This window comes from Malaclemys terrapin, chromosome 3 (genome assembly GCF_027887155.1).
Source record: "Malaclemys terrapin pileata isolate rMalTer1 chromosome 3, rMalTer1.hap1, whole genome shotgun sequence".
NCBI lineage: Eukaryota > Metazoa > Chordata > Testudines > Emydidae > Malaclemys > Malaclemys terrapin.
In genome coordinates, this window is record NC_071507.1 from 3713846 (window position 1) to 3736049 (window position 22204).

General features: G+C 46.5%; 1 protein-coding gene across 1 annotated transcript in view; it reads left to right on the plus strand.

Annotated features, from left to right (window-relative positions):
• Nucleotides 1-2562: 2562 nt before the first annotated feature.
• The window catches only part of TTBK1 (tau tubulin kinase 1), a 113867-nt gene continuing 94225 nt past the window's right edge, over nucleotides 2563-22204 (plus strand). The window contains exon 1 of the mRNA XM_054024430.1: nucleotides 2563-2700. Coding sequence (XP_053880405.1) covers nucleotides 2593-2700 — 108 coding nt within the window. The 5' untranslated portion in view covers nucleotides 2563-2592. The remainder of the gene's footprint in view (nucleotides 2701-22204) is intronic.

The following is a 22204-nucleotide window of genomic DNA, read 5'->3' on the forward strand; positions in this document are numbered from 1 at the left end:
AACACGTTTATTTGGGCATAAGCTTTCATGGGCTAAAGCCCACTACTCTCTGTCTCTCGGCCCAATGACTATTTAAATATTTATCCACCTCCTCCAGCTGGATTTTGAATGGGAACTGATCTGGTAGGCTGCCTCTGAGCATGCCTACTGGATCAGGCCCCATATGCAACTTCAGCGGCCAAATGCCGACCTTTCCCCAGTTCATGAACCGCTCTGGGGCTTAGGTGGGAGATAGGTATCTGGCAGTCTAGAGTGGCCCAGCAGTGCACATGCCCAGAGGCAGAGGGAACTTTTATCCTGAACTTAGGCCTCAAATAACTTTAGGCACCCACAGGTTTTAGCAGGAGTTTTGTGGATCGCAGTGGAGCCAAAACTGGGATTCAGGCATATAAACCCCAGACTTAGGTGCCTATGTCTGGGGTTTAGACACGTAAGTAGCTTTGTGAATCCCACCCCTACTCCCTTCCCATTGTTCTGTGTTGCTGCCACCGTTCCAAGGCCCAGAGCCTCAGCTCCCTTTGCACTCCCTGAGTGCAGGGCCCGCAGTGTACTGTGTCTGTCCCCTGTAAGTTGTGCTGCTGCCCGATCATGCCCCTTATAAGGGCTGCAGGAGGGATCCTCTCTCTTGTGCCGCTCTAAGAGATGTGCAGCGAATCAGGGAAGGGTGCCGCAGGCCTCACTCAGCCCCTGGGGTGCATACCGGGCCACGTTCAGACCTGGAGTAACTTCATTCAGTCCAGTTGAGGTACAGCAACTCCGCATTAGGCTCACACACTGCAGCACTCCCAGACATGCAGGCTGGGGAGAAGGAGCCTGGGATGGAGCCCAGACTGCCTCCAGCAGTGCAGAGCACTAGCACTCATCCATGAAGCAGGCCACTTGCTGGTTCTCATTGAACAGAACTGAAACTTGGCCTGATGTCCACTGCCCTTTCCTGGATGTTGGAAGAGCTGCTGCCCCATAGTTGACTCTTCATGGGTCCTTGCATCGATGAGAAACTCCACACCCCTTTGGCAGCACGTTCTTCTGCTACACTTTTAAAATATTTATTTTGCCTCTCTCCTCTGTTTAACGATTGGTTTGTATTCTAGCTTATAGCATTGGGTTGAATGGTTTGCAGTCTCCTTTCCCAGTGGCATACAGTTGCCCTCTTTTCTCCTAATCCTTTCCTGCGTTCCTTGCATGTGTTGTCTCTTTGTTTTAGAGCAAGACTCTCTCTCTCCTTTGAGATGCTAGTTGTGTTTTTATTTGGTGATCCTTCACGTGGTATCTTCCCATCCTGCCCACTTTGTGGCACTAACTCCATCTGTGGAACTCACATGTGCAGGTCAGACCACAGGGCTGAGCCTTCCAGCTGCGCTTAGGGAACGACCACCTCTTTTCTCCGATACACAGCTCACTATATTCTGATCATTATGCCAGCCTGAAGAAGTCTAATGGTTGAATGACCGACTCTAACCTTATTTTCTTATTCAGCATGTATGTTGTTAACTGTATTTGATCTCTGCAGAAGAACTTGTTTTATATCCAGAAAGGGCATATGGGCTCTATACCTGGGAAAACAGGGCAGAGCTCCCAAGAAAACTGTGAATCAATGGATTGTGGGCTCTGGGCTAGCTCTGAGGCCAGAAAATAGCCTATAGCGGCTGGTGAGATAACCTCTAAGGTTCCTTTAAAAGAGCAAGGTTAGCACTGATATGAAGCCGAGAGTCACCTTTATGGAGGGATTCTAACCAAAAATTCAAGAACAAAACTGGCTACAGAATCAGGTAATCCGGAACTCATGGATGCGTGAGAGCACCTCGCCCTGGAGACAGGGAGAGAAAGGAGGGGAAAGGAAAGTCGATATTGTATCTGTCTCTGTGCTTGAATTGAACATTTTTTAGCAAGGCTTGTGTGTTACAAGGACTAATCTATACGTGGCTGAAACCCCTTCTAACTGTCCCCTTCTTCTCTGCCTGGCTGTTAGCGGTGTTTGTGACCCTGGCACTGTAGAGGCCGCCCTAGTCCCCTGTGGCTTCCAGAGCATAGTACCTGGCAAGTCTTGGTGATGGGAGTGTTGTATACAGTCATCTGGAAACCAAAATAACAGAAAATGAATCAGCTGCTCTGTTAAAGCAAGATCTTTTTTTTTTTTTTTTTTTGCCTGGTACAATTACGGCTCTTTCTTCGTTGTTCCCACCCTGATACTCAGGCTGTATGCAAGGATTTGGCATTGGCCCAATCTTTGAGTTGCTGGCTATGAGGCCCCAGAGCACTGGGACCCTGCATGGTGTAGCCAGTAACTTGTCATCTCTTCAGTTGGTGCTGCGGACTTGGGGCATGGTTGCTTCTGCCAGGTTTGTGCATGGAGAGAGCTGGGGAGTTTGTAAAGCAGCTGTTGCTTGCTGCGCTCCGAGGTGAGTTTGCCTTCTTCCCAGAGATGCTGTTTCTGATTGGCTCTAAACCAGAGCTGCTGAGATGTAGTTTCACCAGCATCAACCACCTGCAATGACCTGCACTAACTCTTTTTCCTTTTCTCCCTTTTGTTTTTCTTCCCAGATAAATGGCTCATTTAAATTGGGAGCTACTAAAATACTTTCTGGCTGGCAAATGCAGTGCCTAGTAGCAGCTATCAGGGAGGAACCAAACATGAGTGGGGGAGGGGAACAGGTCGACATTCTGCCGGCCAACTACGTGGTCAAGGACCGTTGGAAAGTGGTGAGTAGCTCTGACTCTGAATTTCCATGACTGGCCCAAAAGGCTCTTCTCTGTGATGGGGAAAAAGTGCTTCTTGCTGGTCCCAGGACTGATCAGAGGGCACTGACTGGGGGAATCTGGATCAGGGCATGTCAATCAGACAATGAAAGAAGGTGGTAAATATTACACCAGTTTTTTGAGACGGCTGATGTTTTAGAAGAGCAAACCTGCCAGGGATTTCTGGGTAGGATGAACTGCTGCAGGTGACCTGATTAGCAAAGCTCTCAAACTCTGAGATGCTACATTGCCAGTTTTCAAGTCCTTGCTCTAGAGCCCAGAGGTACTAGAATGTTTCAATTGAATGTTTGTAATCCATGTTTTAACACTGGCAAACACAATGTCTTTTACCCTAACCCCGTCCTCAGAAACCGCAGACCCAATATAGGTGAAACTTTCCAAAATCAGGCAGCTGAAGGTAGACGTTCGGCAAGGAAAATGTTGCCTTGAACACTTTAAGTTTGGCAAAGTTATAAGCAGCTGAACACAGGGTCTCATAATGGAAAGTGTCCTTCAGCCTTAACCATGGACATTGCTACCAGCTCTGCCTATAATAAAGGAATGAGCCGAGGAAGTTGCACTGTCTCTGTCAGCAATGATTGACTCTGACTGGTGTAGAAATAATAATACTCAGCGTTTAAAATGCTTTACTCACACTAATCCTCACAACAATCCTTTGAGGTTAGTAAATATTACCTCCAGTTTACCATTCAGGAAACTGAGGCTGAAGGAAGGGAAGTGCCTTCCTCAAAGCCATAGAAGGAGGTGGTGGGAACGTTGGAGCTTCTGATTCCCAGCTCTGGGCTCAAAGCGCTGGACCACACCCAAGCTGAGTTGTGCACTGAGGGCAGGTTTATTTTGGCAGCTTTGCCAGCACTAGTAAAGCTGATAGATGCGTGCACACACATTTATCTGTATGAAACCCCGTAGCAGCCTCAGCTTGTCCCTACTGGATGTAATGCCTGAATATTGCTTGCAATTAACCTCAAAGCTTTGTTGAGCTCACTGGGAATGTTCAACAGCTGGCTAAGCGTGGGGCATGGAATTAATCACGTGCCTTTCTTGTGTTGTGGAAGGTGCCTTGTTGCAGAAGGACCTATTTAAATGAAGAAGAAATTAACTGAATTTCTTTCAGGGAGGGAGGCTCGCCTTCTCCTGACCTGTGCTAATTGTTTCCCCTCTCACCCTTTGCCTGTCTTGTCTGTTTAGATTGTAAACTCTTAAGGGCAGGGATTGTCTCTTTGTACAGCACCTAGCACAATGGGGCTCTGATCTCACGTGGGACCTCTGGGCACTACCATAATATGAAATACAAATTAAATGGGCTGGAGCCAGTGTTGTAAATGTGGCTTTATTTTGAGGTTCTGGTCGTATACTTTTCTAGTTTGCTGGAAGAAGTGTAATTAGTAGCTGTCCTTGCTTTTCCTCCGCATTGTTTACCACTGCTTCAGAACATCCCATCTACAGGTTAGGGCACTGGTAATTGATGATCTCCATGTGTCCTGTGTCCTGAGGCAGCTGGTAGGCAGATGGCATGTGCCACAAGTTTTCAATATGCCTAGTCACTGGCAAGTGAGTGAACTGGTTTAATGTCTTTTGTAAAGCTCTTCTGTCTGTGTATTACTTCTGGTTAGACCATGACACCAAGATACATTGTGTGACAGAATCTTGCTGCTTTTTATGATTACTGTTTGGAGGGGAGGAAAGAATACTTTAAAAATAATGTGAAGGGCAGCATGGCATTCATGCTATTCAAAGGAATGCATTCAAAGTTATCTTGCTGTGAGCTGTGTTGGGGTACTAGCTTCTCTAAGTCCTTAGCACTTATCCTTTCCGAGGCCTAGTGCACCCAAATAGTGCACTGGTTTAGCTAAAATCAGTTTTTAATCTGATGTAGTTAAGCTGGTGCAGCCCCTTGCATGGATGAACTTAAATTGGTTTACAACTGGTTTATAGCTGGGCTTGGAAGGATTAAATTTGTATTGATAAAATGTTGATAAACGTCAATTTCACTGTATAGCCACAAACTGACAAAATATTTCCATTGATAATTGAAATTTACAAATAAGCAAAAAAAGAGAAAAATGCTGCTTAAGAACTTAGTTTGATTTAAGGATATTGACTTAGTATGTTTTGACATGTGATATTGACAATTGGTGTTTTAATGGCTATAAAACTTTAATATTTTGAATATCAACAACTACTGTCATTAAATAATTGTCTGACCTCCCCTCTATAATTTCCTGCAACTGTGAAAACTTAAATGGATAAGAATAGAGGGGAAATGCTTAAACCTCATAATTTTGGGTGAATTTGAAAATTTGAATAGATAAAAATTGAAAAAAATGCTTAAAAATAAACTGATATTATCCATCAAAACTATTCAAAAAATCAGATTCTGCCAAACCTTCCTGTAGTGATTTGGTGCTACATTAATATAGGTCAGTTGTAAACCGAGTTAAGACTGAGTAAATGTCACCTTGGAATGTGATGCAGAGATAAAATTTCTAGACACCATCAATGACTGCTTCTTGGAACAGCTAGTCCTGGAACTCACAAAGGGAGAGGCAGTTCTAGTTTTAGTCCTAAATGGAGCACAAGATCTGGTCCAAGAGGCGAATATAGCTGAACCACTCAGTAATAGTGACCGTAACATAGCGGGAGTAATACGAAGCCCCTCCCGAAAAAACCGAAATGCAGTAATATTTAACTTCAAAAGGGGAATGACACAAAATGAGGGGTTATTTAAAAACACCATAATAGAGGCTCAGACTAAATGCGTACCCCAAATCAGAAACAAACACTAAGAGGACTAAAAGAATGCCACCATGGCTAAACGGCAGAGTAATGGAGGCTGTTAGAGGCAAAAAGGCATCCTTAAAAATTTGGAAGACACATCCTAATGAGGATAATAGGAAGATGCCTCACCAAAGGCTCTAAGGAAACTAGGTGACCATAGGATAAGAGGGACGTTTCTCTCATGTAACTGGTTAAAAGATTAGAAACAAAGGATGGGGATAAATGGTCAGTTTTCACAATTAAATGGAGGGGTCCCCCAAAGATCTGTACCGGGACCTGTGCTGTGCAACATATTCATTATCTGGAACAGGGAGTGAACAGAGAAATGGCAAAATTGGAGATGATACAAAATTATTCAAGATAGTTAAGTTCAAAGCTGACTGTGAAGAGTTACAAAGGGATCTCACAAAACTGGGTGACTGGGCAACAAAACAGCAGATGGAAATTTAACACTGATAGGTGCAGTGTAAGGCACGTTGGGAAAAATAATTCCAACTACACATATATAATGATAGATTTTAAATTAGCTGTTACCACCCAAGAAGGAGATCTTGGATTCACTGTGGATAGTTCTCTGAAAACTTCAACTCAGTACACCACAGCAGTCAAAGAGATAACCAGGATATTAGGAACTATTAGGAAAGAGATAGCGAACATCATAATGCCAGTATATAAATCCCTGGTGCGCCCACACCCTGAATACTGTATCCAGTTCTGGTCGCCCAGCTCAGACAGGATAAAGTAAAATTGGAAAAGACAGTGGGGAGACAGCATGAGCAGGTGAAAAGGTGATCAGCACTAGGACAGCATGGCAAGGAATGCAGCAAGTTTGACCATTGTAGCAGTGTGTGCAGGGTCCCAGAAAGATTCAGTCGGACTTGTACAAGAGGGGAGGGGAGGGCACATCAAACAGCATAAGGTGACATACACTGGATATCTGCTCACAGCAGAGGGACTGAAAGCAGATCCCAGCAGAGACATGCCAGCTTCAGTGGATGTGAAAGGGGCGCAGCACTTCACAGGAAGGAGACATTTTCTGTCTGTGTTCTGTCACCGCTGGCTGCGGAAACCCGAACCCAGATGTCTGCTCGCAAGGCAGGATGTGTTGTAGGACTGGGCAGACCCCCCAACGGCAAGCACTGGCACACAGAAACAAATGATAATGGTTGCTCCTGTCCTGATGTACTATTGTGGTTATCCTCACCCTCGCACTAGCACCTGCTGCAGCTGTGAGACAGCAGCACCGAACGCTGTCCTCGGGAGAGAGACGGCCAATGGGAGGGCAGCTCAAGCGGGGGTGGGCTTAGAATCCACTCGAAGGGGCAAATGAGGAAGGAGAAGAAGCGAGATGCTGAGCTAACAGATGAACCGGACCCTGGGTAGGAGGGGAAGTGATAGAATAAAAGTAGGGGACTGAGAAATGAGCACGAGAAAAAGAAGGAAAACAGGAAAGGTTTCAGATCGGAAGAAGCAGAAAAAAAGTAGACCTGGGTATGTGAGCAGACACTATTAGAGAAGGGAAGTAGAGGGAAATAAAATCTACAGATGTACCGGAGAGAGGGTATCAAAGGAAAAAAATGAAAGGAAATCAAATTGGTGAAAAAGGGAGCTGATCAGAAAGCTGTGTTAGAGGACAACAGATCCTGAAAATAGTAAACAAGAAGCCCACCCCCAAAGGACCTAAGCAGAGAGAAGGACTATTTGGACATCTATTGATGGAATACAGTTCAAAGATGCCTAATGGACAGGTGAGGGCCCACTTGATGAGGAAACCCACTTGTGGATAAACTCAGTGAAAAGAGATACAGCCACAGAAACATTGACTCAAAGGAGCACTTCAGGCTGAAGAGAAGCAAAGGACAGGACAGCAAGAGTGGCACTAGACTTCCAGCCAGGAGAGGAAAAGTTGATTCTACTCTGAAGTGGCCCAGTATGTTGTAGCGTGATCCCTCTTGTTCTTGTTAATAACAATGCATTTGATACTAACTGCATAGCGTGTACAAGTTCACAAAAGTGAGTGTGTTGGTATCCTGTAGTTTTATTATTATAAGTAGTAAGTGTTTGGTAATGTTCTATATTATTTATGCTCCCGGTACAGTGTTGGGGTTTTTCCTTACAAAGTTCTAAAGATTTTAAATCATCCTTTTTTGCTTTGCTTTGCCTCTGCCTCTCCTCACAGTTAGCCTAGCCTAGCTGGGTCCCCACACTGCCAGCCAGCAGGCCACTGACACTCTAGTATGATGCATCGGAGAAAGGATTGGGTGTAGGTCTTTGATAGGAGCAGCCGGTTGCTTGATATCACTTTCCCGTAACAAATAGTACACTGTTAATTCCATGTAAGTAACTGACTTCTGTAATGCATCCTGGTAATTAACAAATCCTGCTTGTTCTCCTTTGGGCGCTCTGGGCTCCGACCCTAACCATGGGCCTCAAGATGTGACCTGACTCCTGGTGGACTACAAAGCTCATTGACAACAAAGGCAATGATTGCTGAGGGCCTCTAGGTGTCTTTGACAGGATATGGGGAATGTTGCTTCTGATGTGGGGTGGATAGGATCATCTGCTAGATCAGTGAAGGCATGCCAGAGAGAAAAGCTTTCCAGAAGAGATGCAATGAACCTGGGGAAAAGAGCTGGAAGGATTATGTACAGGATGGGTGAGGCCGTTGCTCAGAGCTTTATGAATAAAAACGAACTCCAGATTTAGGGAACAAATCTAGAAATTATTTAACCTTCCAGGATCCCCTTTGATAGCGCCTGAATCCTCCAGGCAGCATCCAAACCCACCTCTTTGGTTAACTTGAAGCATTAATTGCTTCTTTTAAACATTATACTTTTCTATATAACAAGATTCCAGGAGAGTCACTCTGAAGCCACGAATGTCTGTAGAGTCAGTGTGAAGTGATGGAAATTGCTACGCGCATTGAGAGCTCTTTTTGTTCCGAATATCACCGGATTCAATCACCAGTGGTATTCATGGTCCGTTACTGGCCAGTTTAAAGATCTCAGCCATTTTGACTTTATGAATTGCACACATGCTGAATACAGCTACAGTAAGGCATGTATCAAGGCCATGCCAAGAGTCCTAGATAGCCGAGGTAACTCAGCCAATTGTCATCTTTACTGTACAGATAATTTGCAGGCAACAGTTTCATTGGTTGTTTGAGGGAGACTGCACAGATGGGGGATTACTTGACCCAACTGCGACATCCAGGTGACGGCGCAGGCTTTCAGCTACGAGTTATTATTTGTATTATTCTATTGCCTGGGGCCTAATAGAGAGCAAGAGCCCATTGTGCCATTTATCTCTGTAGTTAAACCCTTCATGTCTTACCACACACCGCTGCTCTGTTGCACTGGTCTCCTGGTTTTCATTTCTGTGCTTCATTGTAGCTGCCATCTATCATCCTTCAGATTTAACTCTCATATGGTCTGTGTGTGTGTGTCCAAGTTAATATACTAAAGGTAGGATTTAGTAAAACCCAAGGCATGAAGGTCTTTACACACTTTGTCTGTGGATATGCAGAAAGCCCTTCTCCTGATCATAGGAACGTAGAAATGGCCAGACAGGATCAGACCAGGAGCTCACGTTGGCTAGAGTCTCATCTTTGTCAGTGGTCAGCACCAACTGCTTCAGAGGAAGGTGGAAGAACTATTCAGTAAGTTCCGTGATGGGGTGTCCACCTCGCACAAGCCCTGAGCAGGTTATTGTGGGCCAGAAGGGGCCAGTTAACTTTAGATTCTGCACCTGGAGGGGAAGCAGGGACAGACAGGGCCTAATGGCAGATACATCCCAGCTGGGGGAGAAACTGGGCTAGGAGTATAGAATAGGACATGAGCACGGGAAGCTCTGCAGTCACTCTCCAGAGAGAAAGGGATTTGGCTAGGGACAAGGAGAAGTTCTGGAGAGGAGAGTAAACCCTGGGATTTAGCCCTGGACTAGAAGCCGAGAGGGGGGAGTAGCCACTGAGAGCGGACGAATCTTGGGCTTGTAATCCCAGAGGTGGGCCAGGAGCTAGAGAAGCGAGGTAGGAAGGAGCCCAGGGAAGACAGCAACAGGATCTGAGATTGAGCATATTGCTAGACACAAGATCCCTGGGCTGGAACCTGGAGTGGTGGGTGGACCCAGGTTCCCTTCCAGCTCCTGGAAAAGTGGCACTGGACCGGAAGACTGCCTGATGGCATATGGCCAGTCTGTCCAGTGGAACTCTGACACCCTGGAAGGGGAGGACTAAATAGGATGAAGAAAGGAGCATGCGTATCCCAGAGTAAGAGAGGGGCTGCTGTGCAAGCAACAGACAGAAAGGGGCGCTAGATGGGCAGAGAGCTAATCCTCAGACCCAGCCACAAGGAGGTGTCCCAGCAGTGAGTGTACCCCATTACAGCCAGTTATGAGACAACCTGCCCCAGGGAAAACTCCTGCTAACCCTCAATAGTTAGAAGTTGGTTCGTGCCCTGAAATATGAGGGGTTTTTAAATCTTTTCTTCCTGTTAATTTTTGAGTGGTGTTTACTCTGAGAATGCTGGAGAGTCTCAATATCCATACCAATGTCCAATTTCCTTTTGAATCCTGCTAGGCTCTTGGTCTCAACGGCATCCTGTGGCAGTGAGTTCCACAGACTTGTTACACGTTGCGTGAAAAAGTATTTCCTTTCATCAGTTTTGAATGTGTTACTTTCCTTTTCACTGAAGTTGCCTTTTTCCTGTTTTATGAGACAGCAAGCTCTTTCTATCTCCTGTCCCTCGGCCAGCCATTTCTTTATATACATTTCATCTCTTTTCTATGGTGAACTGTCCCAATGTTTCCAGTTTCTCTTCATATGAGAATTTTCCAGGCCTGACAGCATTCTTGTTGCCCTTCTCTGGACCCCCTCTGATGCTGCTACGTCCTTGCATTTCAGCAGTGAATCAAGATATCCGCTGAAAACTTGTGCAGTTCTCATATTCTGAGTGATACGGTTACAGAGAAACCTCCTTACGATTTCCTTGACTGGCAAGGAATTCACATAAGAACTTAAGCAGAGGAGAGGGGAAGATCTGAAAAAGAGTTTGTGCTTGAGAATGTTGCTTTTGTTAAGTGTAATTAAAACGTTGTCCTCATACACTGATAATTCAAAGTTAGCCGACTTTGACAAACTTTGTTACATAAGCAAACCTGCTAATATGGCGAGCTAATTGCGGGGACAGCTCAGGAAATCTTTGGGGACATGATGTGCGTGAGAGGAAGAGCCTTTGCAACCTCTCTGTATGGTGCTAATTATAGAGACAAGGTGGATGAGGTAATATCTTTTATTGGACCTCTGCTGGTGAGAGAGACAAGCTTTCTTTCTAGCCACACAGAGTTCTTTTTCAGGTACTCCCAGCATCACACCTAAATGTAAGGTGGAACAGATTTAGTATAAGTAGTTAGCACGTATTGTAAGGGAACATTCAAGAGAGTATAGTCTGTTAACACCTCCGCAGTGATAGGACAAAAACAGGGGATTAGTGGGTTACAGATTGTTATAATAAACCGTAAAGCCAGTGTCTCTGTTCAGTCGTCTAGCAGAGTTATGAATTAAGGCCATGTTCATACAGCGGCACAGCTGTGCTGCTACAGAAGTGCAGCGGGAAGGTACGCTGTGTATTCGCTCTCTATTGGCAGGAGAGAGCTCTCCTGCCGACAAAATAGAACGAGGGGCGGTAGTTCTGTCTGCAGGAGAGCATCTCCCGCCATCCACATTGGCTCTTTCCGTCGGTAAAGCTTCTGTCAGTCAGGGGTGTGTTTTTTTTCACACCCCTGACAGCCGAAAGTTTTTCCGATGAAAGTGAAGTGTAAATCTTAAACTCCCAGGCTTGTCGTTTGAAAGTGTTGTGCAGGTTTCCTTTGAGGATGAGGACTGATAAGTCAGCTATAGAGTGATCGCTCTGTGAAAAGTGTTCACCCGTCAGTGATAGGGCATTTTTGTCTGTTGCCATTTTCCTGTGTGAGTTCATTTGAGAGCTTCGTGATTGTCTGGTCCAATAGAAGAAATTACCTCACCCACCTTGTCTCTCTAATATCCTGGGACCGACCCAGCTACACCTGCACTGGTGCAAATTATGTCACGTTCCATGTCTGACGTTCTTCCCCCAGAGCTCTCTCTGCCCCATTGCCCCCTTTCCATGGATTACACACTATCCTCATCACATCCCTCCCTGAAACTCAGCAGAAGTGAGTCAGTAAAGATGTTTCCCTATTTTTTGTTTTTTTTAACAAGTCCAAACCTGCTGCACATATGCCTGGCTCAGTGCCCATGTAAACCCTGGCCTCCTTGCCCAGTGGTTTATTCTGCCTCCCTGCTGTTGTGCCTAAATTGAGGTCGTCAGCGTGGGGCAGGGAACATGAGTTTATCTGCACTGTGGTGCTTCCAGCCCACTTTGGGGGCTGTGAAAGAAAGAAAGAACAATGATTATGTGGCTGCAGCCTGCAGCGTTGTGCTGGTAGCTGATGCCTGACTTCTGCTTCAGCGGATGGTCAGGAAGCTGCTTCTCTCTTTATCCTCAGCAAACTTGCTGACTGCAGCCAGAAGCCCTCTTTTGCCTACCAGTCAACTTCTCCATGAGAGACCCTCACCTGTTCGCCCATGCTGTAAGATCTACATGGGAAAAAACTCCCAAGCAAAATGGGAACAGTCACGGCTCTTCTTCGGATCCCTCTGTAAGCCCGACCTGGGCTGGTCTGTCTGCAGAACTCAGGCAGGGGGTGAGCTGTCACTACTGTTCACTATGAGTAACAGGATGGTTTCACTCTTTCCTCCTCTTTCCCCACCCATCTGCTCGTTGTATTCATCAACGTTGTTAGCTTTCTGGGCACCACTCTAATACAAATAATAATTGCACACAGAAAACTGGTCAAAGAGTGTGAAGGTCATAAAGTCAAGCGCTTAAATGTTAGGAAACATCAGCATTGTGCAACCGAATTTGCCCAACTTGGGCATATGTGTCATGATATGGTCTTTAATCATCACTCTAGTATCTGAGGACTTCACAAAGATTAATTGATTTATCTTCCCAACACTGGGGAGATGAAGGGGTGGTGTTATTGAATAAGAAACTGACACACAGAGAGATTAAAGTCAAAAGTGTCCACTAATTTTTGGTGTCCAATTTGAGACCCGTAGGATCTGATTTTTCAGAGTACTTAACATGATGTGTTCGAAGCAGAGCTCTTAGTGAATTCAGTGCAGCTGTGAGTGCTTAGTGTTTCTGCAGATCAAGCCCCAGGGTTTTAAGTCAGACACCCAGAGAATGAGGGACACACAACTAGAGGCCACGTGTGAAACATCGAAGTGACTTTCCCGGCATCACACAGGAACTCTTTGGCTTTGGCAAGGATAGACTCCAGTTCTCTAGGGCAGCATTCAATTGCCTTAACCACTTCCTGCAATCCTCTCCCTCAGTCATTGCACATTTTCCAGCTTCTTCAGCAAATGAGGCTGGGGACTTAACGACAACAGCCCTGAATCATCCCCAGAGCAGGTGTGTTCTGTGCACTGATTGAGGCAGGGGTCTTGTGGAAAACAGAGTATGTGATCATGTAACTACAAATGGTATATATTGCACATGTACAAGGGAGCCAAATTAAGGTTACCCAGGCAAACTTAATTCTGACATTGCCTAACTTTTGAGTGCTTGACTTTGCAACCTTAATTTTCTTTCAATATAATTTTTTGTATGTCATTTCCTAGGTTTTAAAAAAGCAAATTCCATCATGTGGAATCATATTACTATCCATGTGGTTCATCAGCAGGGTTGTAACCTTTAGATCCACCACACAGACATCTGCCACTTGAGCTAATGATGGAACTGGAGCAATGGTAGGTTGTCATCCTCTGCGCATACCAGCCATTCGAGAGGGACGGGATATATGCTTTGCCCGTGGGGTTCACAGATATTTACTGATAGCGGAGGAATGCTGAGATTCAGGAACCCTGGGTTCCATTCCAGGCTCTGTAAGGGAGTGTGCTTTGCTGGTCACAGACTCTTCTGCCCGTTCGCCCCCAAAGCCTGTGCCAGTCCTGTCTTTTTACCCCTGGCTTCTCATGCGAGACTCTCCATCCCTAGCTCTTGATTCCCCTCTCCTTGCCCAGACAGTCCTAGTCTTCCCGCACCAGCTCCCAGTCCCTTCCTGCTCTATTTTATAGTCCTAGTCTCCCCCTGCTCCTTGTCTAAACCTACTCCCTCTGCCTTCCCCCTCCCTGGTCCAGCTTCTCTTGGGACGTTTCAGCCCAAATAGTTAAAGTTATAAGCAAATGAAAGTGGTTTTATAGTGGACAGCGTTGCCTTCATAATAGGCACCATTGCTACCTCCTCCTCTTAGAGCCATAACGAACATTCAGCTGTAGTCAGCCCATGGTCTCTAACGTGATCTTGTCGGTATCCAGCTTTGTCTTTCTTAGTAATTCCAGTTAAAATCTTCTTTGTTTACAAGTCATTTGTCTGTCAGCACCCCAGCCTTGGGTGCAGATTTCAAATATGGCAGATCCAAGTCTTCGCCACTCAGCCATGCTGCTCTTCAGAGTGCATGTGCCCAAACCATGTGATTTAGTTATTGTGCCATACTGGGGCTTACCCAGACCAGCGAGGGGTCCTGTCCCCACCTGCCTTAGAACGTCGAGTGCCTTAATGCTGTGCTGCCATGGCTCGGAGCCCTGGCACCAGGAGCCAGCCCACAAGCATAAAGGTTTCACTGGGCTGCCGTCAGCCCAGTTCCTCCTTGCGGGATGACCTCAGCAATTTCCTCCAGTCCCAAGTCCCCCCGAATCTGTCTCCTCACGTTCTTAACTACCAGACACTTGGCATTTTCCCTTCTGGTTCGGCACCTCCGAAGGAGTGAAACCTGCCCCAATTATCCGCTCACTCTGGGGAACACCGTTTGCACACCAGAGACCTGCTTGGGGTAAAAATAAATGAAGGTTTATTTAATAGAAAAAATCACAGAATGGAAGATGAACTCGTCAGGGGAAGCAAACGTTTACAAGTTACACAGGAAATAAACAGAGAGATGCAATCTCAGGCTTTCACACATCATTGTTAGCTCAATTCCCTGTTCTGTAAGTTACCTCGTGCCTGTGGCCAGTTTCCCAGCATGCCCTCTGTCTTGGAGGGGAGTCTAGCCTTCCAACATAGCTGATGTCCTCAGTTTCTGGATAAAAATTCTCAAACCCAAGCCTGTATTTAAAAGTTTTTTTCTCTTTTTTCCCCCTCTCCCCCCTCCCCTTTCTCCTGGCATAAAGACTCACGGTTATTGGAGGGGGCAAACGCCCTTCTTTCTCTGTTTTCCAAGATTTGGGTTTGCTTTTCTTATCAATGTCTTTCCGTGAACTTTAATGGTCCAATATTGTGTTTTTTCTGGCTGGACAAGGGATGGGTATTGTGTAAACAAGTAGCCTGGGAGGTGCGCCCCCCCCCCTCAGCCTGATTACTTCACCCCCTTTTGTGAGGCAATGCTGTAGTTGCACCGTAGTTACAATTAAAAATCTCTAGACATACAGATATTCATAGCCATCACCTGCATGCATATCTCCTACTGACCATCTAGTTCGGAGCATGACAAGCTTTCATAAAACACTGGACTTGACATATTTATACACAATCACATGGTATAAGCCAGTTGATTCAATTGTTTGTTCTTTGGGGTTCAGAACCCCTCTTTTCCCCTTAGGGTGTCTAGACCCTGGTTGTCACAGTTACCCTGTCTCTAGCCACTAGACAGGCTCCCTTCTCAGACCCAAGGAGTCATAGATTCACATTTAAAGCCAGAAGGGACCATCGAGTCTGATTTCTTGTATAGCATAAACCAGAAGACCTCACCCAGTGAATCCAGCAATCTAGCCCATCAGTAAGAGAGAGAGCTCAGAATTCCTAATCTCCAACATCCTACTGCTATTTACATAGAGCGGTCGTAACCCCCCCAGCAAAGTCCTCTAGACTCTCAGGCTGGTTCCTAGGTAGTAGTGGGGATGTGACGTTTCAAGCCCTGCTGATGACCCATCTTAGGGAGTTCCTCAGAGCTGTACACGATAGAATTGTTTTTCCAGTTTTCTCCTTTTTTGTAAATGGTTTATTTAATGCTCAGTGCTGTTCCTACTGCTGAAATGAACAGGACACTGGTGTAAGCAGACTCCTAGAAGGAGGAACTGCAGGTACTGAACCCAGTTGAACCAGCTGGGTAAGCACGTTTGAGCCACAGGGTGCTGGAGCCCAGGGTCCAGCTGAGATTGGGGGAGTTGCATAATTCCATCCAGGGAGGCAATGGCCTGATGCCTGAGGGGCCCCCGAACTGAGGCCAGGGAGACGAGCAGTGAGCCGTGAGCACCATCCTTTCACCTCCAACTCCTAACCCATCCTGGCTGCAGGGATAGTCAGCGCATACTGCTGTTGTCGGTAGTGTTCAGGGTTGCTTTACATTTCATCTCCTGCTGGTAACTACTGGGTTCTAGCCTGGTGGCCCCCTACGAGTGCAGCATGCTGAATCCACTCCCTGAACCAGTAGAGCAGTGTCAGGAAGAAGCTCTCCAGTCCTGTCCTCTGTCCCTCTCCCCACTCCTGGCTGATTCAAGGAGCAAGGCTGGCCATCTCTGGGGGCTGGTAGGGAACTAAAGAGAAACGATCTCGAGGGGCTTTCTCCCCAAGCTAGTACCTAATAAGAAGCTAGTGGTTTGCAGGCTGTGCCTGTGACTGATACATGTTGAAGCTTAGATTTCTTTAGCATTGTGTTAAACTCAGCCGGAATTGCTTCAGATCTGCTGCTCCTGATGTGATTAATGGTGCTCTTGTTTTCTATCCAAAGACCTTGAAACCTTCATTTAGTCAAAGATACAGGCTGCAGGTAGTGCCTGGACATTGCTGGACCTTTGATGGAGAGTGGCTGAGAGCTTTCTGAAATCTGAAGCTGAAATGGATTCTTTAAAAACCCTCCCCAGACAGCTTTGCATCTTGTAGAATACAGCCCTGGTTGGAGTGGGTATTCGGTTCCCTTTATACGTGGGATCGGCTGAGTGAGATGCAGACGTTACTGGTCTAGGCTGCTGGAGACTTTAATCCCAGGCACTTTCCTAGCATTTCTGTGTAGAGCTGGGAAAGAAAATGAAGCTGTTAATCTGCCACACATTAGATACCTAGCGACAGGATGGGGACAATACCTCATTCCCTTGAACGATTTTTTCCTTGAATTTTAAGCACAAATGGGTTTCTCTTGTGCTGCTGCTGCCGTTGCCTTGAATGAATTCAGGATTGCACCCCCTTCGTTCCACAGAGGACACCCCCGAGTCCCTCCCCACCAGTTCCAACATGAGATTTGCACAAAGATCTGGGGAGAATACAGTCTTTGGAGTAAACTTTGTTACTTATTATTCAGCACTTTCTTGTCCTACTCGGCATTGCTCAGTGGGGAGTATCCTGCCCGTTTGGTCCTCGATGTCTTAGCTGTTTGGTTTCCTTTGCCATCCTCCTCTCTGTTTCTCTCCCCCTTTCCTGGCAGTGTCTCCTCCGCGTCCACTTCCATTCAGCAACTCTTAATCCCCCCCCTCCATACCAGTGGCTTCTCCCCTCCTCGCTTCTCCAGGGCCTCGCTAAAATGATCAACAATTAGTGAAGGCTGATCGTCAAGTGTCTTCATTGGGCTCTAGCGTTAACACTCCAGTGAGATTAATGGAAGGGCTGAAGAGTTCATGCCTTTTAGAGTTCTTGTTCCAGGTTTTCCACAGGCTGAGTCAGATATCACTGTATCGGGGACTCTCAGGTCACATGTGGAAGGTCTGCTTTGCAGGAGGACTAGAAGTACATGCAGACCTGATGCTTTACAGCCTTGGCCTACACATTAGGACCATGACATGCTGATATTTTTGCTCTGGGAACCTACTTCTGTGCTAGTGAGCAGCTGTCTCTCCTGCTGCATCTCCTCTGTCTAGAAAGACCCAGGGTTAGCTACTTATACGAGCACATGCATCTTTGACACCTTTTGGTTTCTTTGATACTGTCTGTTAAAATCTTGAAAATAAAACTTCCCCCCTCACTGACTGTCTGTCTTTTTCCAGTTCTGACCAGCCCTGGTTTTGTTATCGTGTGTCGAACGGGGCAGAAATGGACATACCTGTTTAAGCACCTCACTTTGTGTAACACCATTTATTCTATCTATTGGTTGGGCACCAGCACTGTACACAGTGGGTTACTGCAAACTGCTGCTCTGCAGGTATTCGGTGGAGGACACAGCGGTGGCATTGGGATGTTTTGTTTTAGTGCTTTGTCAGAATGGACTTTAAATAAATACCTTCAGTGCAACAAAATTGTTGATGCAACAATAAGGTTGAGATGTTATGCGCACCCAAGTTAGAAAATTAAAAATGACATTTCCTTCAGCAGGCATAAACTGGCCCCCTGTGCATTGTAAAAAATGTTTTGTATTACTGCATAGGGTGAAGACTTAAAGGTGACCTACAATGGGGAAGGAATTATTGTTGTCCTTTTTTTCATCTGTATGCTTTTTTTCTGCAAGTTTTTTACATGGTAAATGTAGGTCTGGGCTAACCTGCTTTTGCCAGAAGGCTAGCGATAACTGGAGAACTAGCATGGTCGTCACAGAGAGCGAGGAAGTGAAATCTGAGCAATCGCAGGGAAAGATTTTCAGTTACACTTCAAATGTTTTTGATTTATTTAGCCGCTATCTAATAGAATAATATAAGCAAACCATGGGGAAGAGTGATGTCTTTGTTAAAGCTCCAGCAGCCTGTCAACTAAGAGCAAGGTCCCTGTCCAGTTGTCCGGTCCTACAAGGAGACGTCCCGCACAGACAGGGAGGTTAAGACTTGAGCGTCCTGATATTTCCAGAGCAGATACAAACTAAAAAAAATCAAACCCCAACCAACCCCAACTCCCTTTCAGGGCTTCTCTACTCATTGTAAAGAAGCAAAATGGTTCTGAACCCAAATGGTGTTCTCCTTTGCAGATTACCTGTCAAAGAGAACAAAATAAGGGGTGTTTTCAAAAATCCTTTCTCTTCTCTGCCAGCTCCATGGGGCTCAATCAAGCCATTTTTACTTATAAAAAGCAACAGATGCATCTGAAGAAGTGAGGTTCTTACCCACGAAAGCTTATGCTCCCAATACTTCTGTTAGTCTCAAAGGTGCCACAGGACCCTCTGTTGCTTTTTACAGATTCAGACTAACACGGCTACCCCTCTGATTTTTACTTATCACTCCTTTGAATGGAAGCCCTGGCTGAGTAAGGACGGCAGGATTGGGCCCGTAGGGAGGAAGAGACGAAAGGAAAGGGAAATGCAATATATTTCAGTTTCCTTTTGCTTATGGTCTTTCATACAAACTGTCTTTCCAGGTGCTCTGCCAGCTACAACATTAAATAGAAATGCCAAGCGGGGAGCAACTAAAAGGGGCTGTCGCTGGAGAGTAAGTACGTGTTCAGCGCAGCTTTGAAATGAGACGGAGAGGCAGTTGTAGCCCTCCCAGGGATGCTGACACAGGAGCCACGCTGCACGTCTGATGTCAGCATTGCTGGCAGTGATGGGACCGGCTGGGTAGAGAGCTGTACGTGAAAGAGATATCAAGTGGAACAAGAGGAAAGGAGGCCGAGCGGATAAAAGAGATCAGAAAAGGAGGGCAGGGAGCTGGCAGCAGTTTGTTTACATTTGCAGGGGTGATACTGAATGCACTGGTGCGTACGTTTCTTTAGCACCCAGGGCACCTGCGTGGTTTTTTCCCCTGCGTATTGGCATTCTGCTGGGAACAGCAGAATCCCTTAATGGTGCAAGGAAATGACTTAAGTGACCGAGGTGATATAAGGTTCCCTATGCCCATGTGCTATGCCTCCACAGGGGTCTGGAGGGAGCACCTTTAGGATGCAGCTAGTTCTGTCCCTCTCATAGTCAAGTATTTTGAGCTCTTTCTGGGCTGGGTTGTCTCAACGATTTTTATGTCCATGGGGAATTCTCCATAAAAATAGATAGGGAGATCTGGCCCCTGGGGATGCCAACAGCTTATTATGATGGCTGTAGTTTAAAAAACAACAACCCCAAAAGGTAATACTGGGACTCAGCTGAGAGTCTCAGCTTCTTTCTTCAGTAGTGAAAACGAGATCAACGTTATTCTTTGCTACAGCATGTGGATTAAAGTGAAATCTGCCTGTAGTAGCCGTCAGAGCAAGGAGCTCAAACACATGGCCACAAGCTATCCGCGCCGGCTTGATGTGTTTGTGACCCACTGTAGCCATCCCAGGTTTCTCTCCCGGCTCAAAGCATGCACTGCCTCGCCCCGTCCTTTTCCAGGAGATGTATTTTCTTAACAGAGGTTAGCAAACAAACAGAAAAAAACAGACTTTTAACTCATTCCTTAGCCCTGGGCTTCAGGGCCACCCCTCCCCGGGGTCTCTGGCATGCCTGCTCCTGGCAGATTCCCAGTTTCAGGCAGCTCTTCTCCCTTCCTGGAGCAGCTCAGGGCTGCTTCTCTGAGGCCCTGGCCCCTTGTTCTGCTCTGGTGTGGCTTTCCCTTCCCAGGGTGCAGTCTGTCTCAGTCCATCTCCCCCTCTGACTGCCCACTAGCTGGATTGGATTCACCTGCTCTGGTCCAGGGGCACTGGGCTTGGTCTATCCACAGGGACCAGCTACCCTGTGCGAGCCACACGACACATTCAGACTCTACAGAATCTAAGCTTTACGTTCAGTGTCTAGCCCTTGTGGTTGCAAAGAAAAACCTTCCAGGTGTGAACCAAATGTAATCAATGCAGAGAGGTTTTACTGCATGTGCAGGTACGTTGAAATAATGCCTGGACACCTCCCCCTGCCCCACTAATGTCGTTGGCATGTCCACAATGACACTTCAGTGCTGACATGAACGATTTCATTGCGGATCGTTTTCATGGATGGAATGGAGAAGGGAGTGCAGATTAAGCCTGGTAGCCATCAGAGGAGTGAGGCTCTGGAACAGGAGTGGGGGCAAACCACCTAACCAGCTTGAAGATGGATCTTGATAAGTTATGGATGGGGTTATCTGATGGGGCTGCCTAGGGGAGCAGGGACTGGACTGGTGATTGCTGGCAGGATAGTATTGTGACTTTTTAACAGGGCAGAGCTCAGAGCATTGGGTGTGATCGTGAGGGTGTCCAGCAGCAGAATGGGTTGGTTCTTGATGCAGGCTGAAATACAAACTTTATCCAGACAGTAGTAAGGTTGCTCGTGTTTTATTCTTGCGCCTGGCAATGCTAATGATCGCTCGGCATGAACAGTGTCAGGATGTAAAGAGCCTGTTTCAAAGGAGCCCAGTGGAGTATTTTTCAAGGGTTGTGTGTTACCAGGCCTTGTTTCTACAGGATGCCTTCCTCTCCCATTACTGTCTGTGAAACAAGGAAGCAGCATTGATGGTTAGACCCGTTAGCTCTGCAGTCTTCTTCCCTTAGTGATGTCTAAAAAACTAGGCTGGCTAGAGAGGGAAAAGATTCTCCTGTCTAGGATCTCTAGGAGAGAGGTGGACAAAGTGCAGGACACAAACTTGGGCAATGGAGTCTATGCCTTCCCTCATCTTATAAGGTACAGAAGAATAACACGAGGAGTCATGATATCTTGGGTGCTGTTCCCCATTCTGCCACTGACTTACTGGATAGTCTCAGGCAAGTCATTTAGCCCCTGAAAGTCTGCCTTAGTTTCCCCATCTGTAAAATGAGGATACCATGAACCTTCCTCCCAAGGGATTGGGGAGGTTTAATCAGATAGTCTTGGGAAGTGTGATATATGTGTTAAGTATTATTAATATGGGATGTGGCCTAGAAAGGCTGATCCCAGCATGCCCTGCTCCCTCTTGATCCTCACACTTTCAGTGATGTTATTGGAGGGCAAGGGAAGCTCCAGTGTGAACTGTGTGAAATAGCTCCCCGCTATTTCCTTTCCATTGAATAGAGCGGCACTGAAAGGAACTGGTGGTCCCAGGCCAGATGGTTCTCATTGGAGTCAGAGTCCTGTCTCTAGTAATGTTGGTGTTACGTATTGCTCCACTGTATGGCCTGCAAATTGCTTTCTCTTCCCCATGTCCAGGGAAAATGGGGTATCCCCAGGAGCTGAATGGATGGGTCCATGGGCAGCAGGCATAACTTAGAACAGCCTTACGTCTGTTTTTACTTGTGCTGGGGTCTGGCCTGACTCAAATCAGCCCTAGATTGAGGGAGCACAAAGCTGGCTAAAAGCCACCTTTTCCTTCCCCATTCTTCAGTTGCACATAACAGACAGACTGGAAAGCTAAGCAAATACTTCGCTGAATTCTGATGGGGTGGTCACATCCCAGAGAGGCTGGGAAGCTGGGCTGTTACCTCCCTGGGCAGCGAACGGATGGTGTCAGGGACCGTGGGTCTTGGACCCAGGTCCACGGGACTCATAGGAGCAATCCGCTCCAATCCGCTACCTGCTAACAGCTGCTAAGACAGCGGCTGAACCTCGACAGAGGACTCCAGTCCCGGCACCAGATTGGCGGAATGCTGGGGGTCCCGATTGGTCCACAGCTTCTGTATAAACCCAGCCCAGGAACAGGAAGTCGTCCATACAACTGGGAGAATGTGTTGCTTGTACTCCTGCTCCCCTAGCTTGACTCATTGTATCCCAACCTGGCCTGACTCTGGTTGTCATTAAGAACATAAGAACGGACATACTGTGT